This window comes from Physeter macrocephalus, chromosome 4 (genome assembly GCF_002837175.3).
Source record: "Physeter macrocephalus isolate SW-GA chromosome 4, ASM283717v5, whole genome shotgun sequence".
Taxonomy (NCBI): Eukaryota; Metazoa; Chordata; class Mammalia; order Artiodactyla; family Physeteridae; genus Physeter; species Physeter macrocephalus.
The window spans coordinates 103750396-103757049 of NC_041217.1; the positions used below are offsets into that span (position 1 = coordinate 103750396).

The following is a 6654-nucleotide window of genomic DNA, read 5'->3' on the forward strand; positions in this document are numbered from 1 at the left end:
GGGCCTCTCTCTGCTGTGGCCTCTCCCGTTGCGGAGCACAGGCTCCGGACACGCAGGCTCAGCAGCCATGGCTCACGGGCCCAGCCGCTCCGCGGCATGTGGGATCCTCCCAGACCGGGGCACGAACCCGGTTCCCCTGCATCGGCAGGCGGACGCGCAACCACTGCGCCACCAGGGAAGCCCGAAAAAAAATTTTTAAGTATTAAAAAAAAATTAGGGAGATTTTCACCGTTTGATATTACTTGGAGCTGGGAGGTCTCTTGTGGAGCAATGCCCTGAACTCGGCTCTCCCGCCTTAGTGGCACAGCCCTGACACCTGGCTGGAGCACCAAGAGCCTGTCCTCCACATGGCTCAGAATAAAAGGGTGGAAAAAAAGAAAGAAAGAAAGAAGATAAAATAAGATAAAGTAAAATAAAATAAAGTTATTAAAATTAAAAATAATTATTAAGAAATTTTTTTTTTTTTTTTTTTTTTTTTGTGGTATGCGGGCCTCTCTCTGCTGTGGCCTCTCCCGTTGCGGAGCACAGGCTCCGGACACGCAGGCTCAGCAGCCATGGCTCACGGGCCCAGCCGCTCCGCGGCATGTGGGATCCTCCCAGACCGGGGCACGAACCCGGTTCCCCTGCATCGGCAGGCGGACGCGCAACCACTGCGCCACCAGGGAAGCCCGAAAAAAAATTTTTAAGTATTAAAAAAAAATTAAAAAGGACAGACAGAACCCTAGGACAAATGGTAAAAGCAAAGCTATACAGACAAAATCACACACAGAAGCATAAACATCCACACTCACAAAAAGAGAAAATGGGAAAAATATATATATATCGTTGCTCCCAAAGTCCACCTCCTCAGTTCGGGATGATTCGTTGTCTTTTCAGGTATTCCATAGATGCAGGGTACATGAAGTTGATTGTGGAGATTTAATCTGCTGCTCCTGAGGCTGCTGGGAGAGATTTCCCTTTCTCTTTGTTCGCACAGCTCCTGGGGTTCAGCTTTGGATTTGGACCCACCTCTGCGTGTAGGTTCCCTGAGGGCGACTGTTCTTGGCTCAGACAGGATGGGGTTAAAGGAACAGCTGATTCGGAGGCTCTGGCTCACTCAGGCCGGAGGGAGGGAGGGATGCAGGGCGAGCCTGCGTTGGCAGAGGCCAGTGTGACATTGCACCAGCCTGAGGCGGGCCGTGCGTTCTACCTGGGAAGTTGTCCCTGGATCATGGGACCCTGGCATCGGTGGGCTGCACAGCCTCCCGGGAGGAAACGTGTGGAGAGTGATCTGTGCTTGCACACAGGCTTCTTGGTGATGCAGCAGCAGCCTTAGCGTCTCATGCCCGTCTCTGGGGTCCGCACTAATAGCCGCGGCTCGTGCCTGTCTCTGGAGCTCCTTTAAGCGGTGCTCTTAATCCCCTCTCCTCGTGCACCAGGAAGCAAAGAGGCAAGAAAAAGTCTCTTGTCTCTTTGGCAGTTCCAGACCTTTTCCTGGACTCCCTCCCGGCTAGCCGTGGCTCACTAGCCCTCTCAGGCTGTGTTCATGCAGCCAACCCCTAGTCTTCTCCCTGGATTCCAACCTCCGACGCGGAGCCTCAGCACCCAGCCCCTACCCGCCCCGGCAGGTGAGCAGACAAGCCTCTCGGGCTGGTGAGTGCAGGTCGGCACCGATCCTCTGTTCGGGAATCTCTCCGCTTTGCCCTCCGCACCCCTGTTGCTGCGCTCTCCTCCGTGGCTCCGAAGCTTCCCGCCCCCGACACTCGCAGTCTCTGCCCGCAAAGGGGCTTCCTAGTGTGTGGGAACCTTTCCTCCTTCACAGCTCCCTCCCACTGGTGCAGGTTCCATCCCTATTCTTTTGTCTCTGTTTTTTCTTTTTTCTCTTGCCCCACCCAGGTACATGAGGAGTTTCTTGTCTTTTGGGAGGTCTGAGGTCTTCTGCCAGCATTCAGTAGGTGTTTTGTAGGAATTGTTCCACATGTAGATGTATTTCTGATGTATTTGTGGGGAGGAAGGTGATCTCCGCGTCTTACTCTTCCGCCATCTTGAAGCTCTCCTGACTTTTAAATTTTGAAAACTAATTTTTTTTAATGTGATATGATCTGCAGCACCCTCTCTCCAAAAAATAATAATAATGCTTGTAGACCGTATGTAGCCTAGAGGCCTCTAGTTTTTGATCTCCATAGTAAGCAGTGAGGGCCCATCCAAAATATTTAAGCACAGTTTATATAATTTAATCAGAAAAAATCATTCTAGCAGTGATATCTAGAATGATTTGTAGAGGGTGGGAACAGCAGGGGCATGGTGGCCAATGAGAAAGGCAGGCTATGATGAGGCCTCAACTAGGGCAGAGGTGATAGAAACTGAGAGGTAGAATTAGATTTTTGAAATATTTCATAGATAACACAGATTAGATTTAGCAATTGCTAGAATATGGTACTAAAGGAAGAGGGAAGAATAAATGGCAAGTGGGTAGATTGAGGTATTATCTGAGAATATAGAACATAGACGTTTGGGAAAAAAACAATAGTAATTTTAGAAATGTTCAACTTAAAGTATCTTTTAAATTGTATTTTATTTTTTATACAGCATGTTCTTATTATAAAATACTAATATGTATTTTATACATATTAGTGTATATATGTCAATCCCAATCTCCCAATTCATCACACCACCACCACCGCCCATCCCCGCAATTTACAGTATCTTTGTAGAAATGTAAAATGCATTTGGATATTGGACCTGATTAGAACTCAAGGGAGAGAAATTATAGCCAGAGCCAAAACTTTCCCACAGAGAAGAAACATTGGTAACTTTTTGTTCATGGTCCAATTTTCTACTTAAGGATTATTTATGTCTCCTGCTTTTAAAAAGTTATAAATTTGTGGTGTCTTTTGATATTTTTGCTATTATTTAGTCATTTTACTGAACATTAGTATCAACATCACAGAATCATAGATTCAGAGAATTCCAGAGTTGAAGTGGGCTTAACTTAAATGTTATTTAGTCTCCCCACCACTGGATTCTTGAATAACCATCCAACAGCACTGGCAAGTAATCATGCTATTTCTACCAAGACAACTCCAGTGTCCAGGAGCTTATTCACTCTTCAGTGCTTGTTCCATGTTTGGATCTCTCCGATCACTCAATAGCTTTTAAAAATATTTGCCTAAAATTTGTCTTTTTATCATTTCCATTCATTGCTTCTAACTCTGAGTCATACGGAATAAACAGATTAGAAACATCAAAGTGGAACAAAGCTGGGGGTATAGAGAAAATAGGCAAATCACAAGTAGAGAGATAACAAGGCATATGAACAGTTCTGTGCACCACACTTTTAGAAAACTACAAATAATTTTGGGAGAGTTTAGAAGTGACCAACGAAGATAAGTGGGTTTAAAAAGGAGTCCTATCAAGAAACCTCTGAGAAACCGGTGCCAGAAGTTGCTGCTAGGAAGAAGGCCTGTGGGATCTGAGGGTCTGAGATGAAAAGGGAACACATGCTTTTCCTTTCATACCCTTTTTACTATTTTAATTCCTTGCCATTCATCAGAGATAAAGAGATTCAGTTCTTACCAATATATGTGATTCTCCCCTACCCATATCTACTGTTTATTGCTCCTTGTATGACTGTCACATTTTAGCCTGTGTCAGCTTAAATTGTCTTCTCCTCATAGCGGCATCCTGACCACCTTTTTAAAGTGGGTTTGTGCCTCCACACTGTTATTTCCTATGATATTACTCATTTCATTTCTTTCATATCACTTCAGGATCTATAATTATATTTATTGTTATTCATTGTCTGTCCCTCTATAGATGATAACCACCTGAGGATGTGTTTACTATTTCATACTTAGCTCCTAGTATAATGTCTGGCATACAGTAGTGAATAATAAATGTTTTTTAATGAATTAATTTAATACAAAAGATTAAAGGTGAATGCTAGTATACAGTTATACATGAACAGATAGTTAGAGATGTCTGTCTACAGTGAGACCAGAAAGGGAAAGGAGACTAAAAGTTAAGCAAGTGGGATTTAGAAAAGATTTACAAACTGCTAGACGATAGATGATTAAGCATAAGACAATTTTAATGAAAATTGTTGAATGATTATTTCTGTAGGCCTTTAAAAGTAGTATTCTTATTTTATTTGGACTATATAAGTTGTTGTTTTGTCTAAAAGAAAGGAGATACACCAAGTTCTCCATGAGTCTAAGAAATGGAGCATCAATTTTGGGGTTGATAAATATGATAAACTCTAATCATATTTTCCAAAGAATCACTGTTGATCTAAATTAGAATGGTTTGTTTCTCTTATTTGCCGTATTTTATAAATAATTCATTTTGATTTTTAGTTTTGTTTCATCACATGAGAATCCAGATATTTATTTATCAAATTCTGCTGTGTCCAAGTTTGCTGCATCCTCCATGACAAAATTACCTCAACAAGCTGGAAATGCAAGTATTATAAGAAGAAGCACTTCTTTGTTTTTCTTTTAAATACCACCTGAATAGTTAAACATTCAATGATTGCTAATTTTTTAACCTCAAAATATAGGTCCATTTACAAGAAATAAAACAACAAAGTCTGTCACCAGAGATTGAAAGGCTCTGCTTTACTCACTCTGAAAAAATATCAAGCTCTTCAAATTTTGTTAAGAAAGTGGATTGCTTTATTAGAAACAGTGAACATAAAAAGGAGATTGATTTCAGGTAAGAACTCTTTAAAAATATTTTGAAACTACACTACTAAAAACTTTTTACAAAGAAGTTCAGTATTCCTTTTCCCTTGTTTCATTTTAAAGATCAGGACCTAAATGTTTTATTTACTTAAAGACATTAAAATTTTAGACCACTGGTGAGCTAAGCTCCTTAAGATAATTCAAAATATCAAATATCTCAATTTTTGAGAACCCATATATTTGATGCTAGTAATTAAAACATTATATTATGTTGATAAACTTTTTTTTACTGATTTGAATACACTATGTTGATAATATGAAGTGTAAGGTCACTTGAGAAATGAGATCAGCTAATTTTTTTAACATTCAAGTTGTATTTTAGCCACCAAGTTCTGTTACAATTCTACAGATTCAAAGAGAAAGTCATACTAAGTCTAATCAGTGCCCCGACTGCTGGTCATTTTTATGGGTAACTCTAGCAGTTTCCCTCTCCTTGAATAGTCAAGGTTTATAGACCTGTTGACACTGATTAAATGGCATTACTTTCCAATATGTTTAAAGAAATATCTAAGATACTTGTCTCTACCTTTCACAGTTTATGAACTCTAATTTGCCCCAGACCTTTTACAAGGTTATGCACATTGAAGTTTGTTTAATAAATTAACCTCTCAGCAATGTTCAAGTTTATCCATTTTATATTTATTATTATATTATTTATTTTAAATTTTAAAATAAATTGTGCTACAAAAATAGTTATTTTTACGTTTGCTTTTTCCTCCAGTTGGTATCATCCTGATGATGAAGCTGATGAAATGAAGTCTCTTCTGGGAATATTTGATGGTATTTTCTAAAACAATCAGACAAAAATTCTTTTTATATTAATAAGAAAAAGTATTAAAGACACCTAATTACAAAGCATGATTTTTATTTTTAAAAAGTAGTTCATACTTGTTCAGATTTTTTTTCTCTTGGATTTGACTAGCTTTGTTGACTCTTTTGCAACAAAATATTTGGACTGATTTTTTTCCCCATCATATTGTTACTTCATGAAAAGCACTTTTGCAGTGGCTTTGTTTCATAAGTTGATAATTGTTTCATTTAGAAATAATTATTGGTTATTAATTGGTTTTTGACGGGAACCAATTTTATATTTTCTTAACAAGAAGAAAGGTATTCTGTGAAAGCAAAATGATGGTAGGTCAGTGAATCTATTTACTCTATTGATTTTTCACTATTATTGTTTTGTTTTACTAAAGATTTTTAAGAATCCAATGGCTGTCTGAACCTATTGTTATATCATTTCAAGCAACAATAAATGAAACAATCAATATAGACTGTTTAACTTGTTTCTCAATGTGACAAATTCTAAAACTTTGTTATGTTGACTTTTACTATAGCAAAAGCTATTTTATGTTATTTTCCAGTGAGATATATCTCAAATTTCTTTACTGTTCAGTAGCATATAGGCACTGTAAGCAATGTTTGTTTTTTTATAGTTGGGTTTTGCTTTCTAATCCAGTCTGACCATCTTTGACTGTTTAGGTCATTTACATTTTTAAAATTTTCCCATGAATCCATAAGTATGGGTTAATTTTATCTTTTTTTCTTATTAGTTACTTATTTTATACATATTAGTGTATATATGTCATCCCTATCTCCCAATTTATCCCATTACCACCACCACCCACCTCCCACTTTCCCCCATTGGTGTCCATATGTTTGTTCTCTACATCTGTGTCTCTATTTCTGCCTTGCAAACTGGTTCATCTGTACCATTTTTCTAGATTCCACATATATGTATTAATATACCATATTTGTTTTTCTCTTTCTGACTTACTTCACTCTGTATGACAGTCTCTAGGTCCATCCACATCTCTACAAATGCCCCAATTTCATTCGTTTTTATGGCTCAGTAATATTCCATTGTATATATGTACCACATCTTCTTTATCCATTCGTCTGTCGATGAGCATTTAGGTTGCTTCCATGACCT

At 38.6% G+C, this 6654-nt stretch overlaps 1 protein-coding gene across 18 annotated transcripts in view; it reads left to right on the top strand.

Annotated features, from left to right (window-relative positions):
* The window catches only part of HFM1 (helicase for meiosis 1), a 147311-nt gene that overhangs the window by 118940 nt on the left and 21717 nt on the right, over positions 1-6654 (top strand). For all 18 annotated transcript variants that reach the window (XM_028489160.2, XM_028489158.1, XM_028489148.1 and 15 more), the window contains 3 exons: positions 4335-4437; positions 4538-4692; positions 5443-5501. In XM_028489160.2, coding sequence (XP_028344961.1) covers positions 4335-4437; positions 4538-4692; positions 5443-5501 — 317 coding nt within the window. The remainder of the gene's footprint in view (positions 1-4334; positions 4438-4537; positions 4693-5442; positions 5502-6654) is intronic.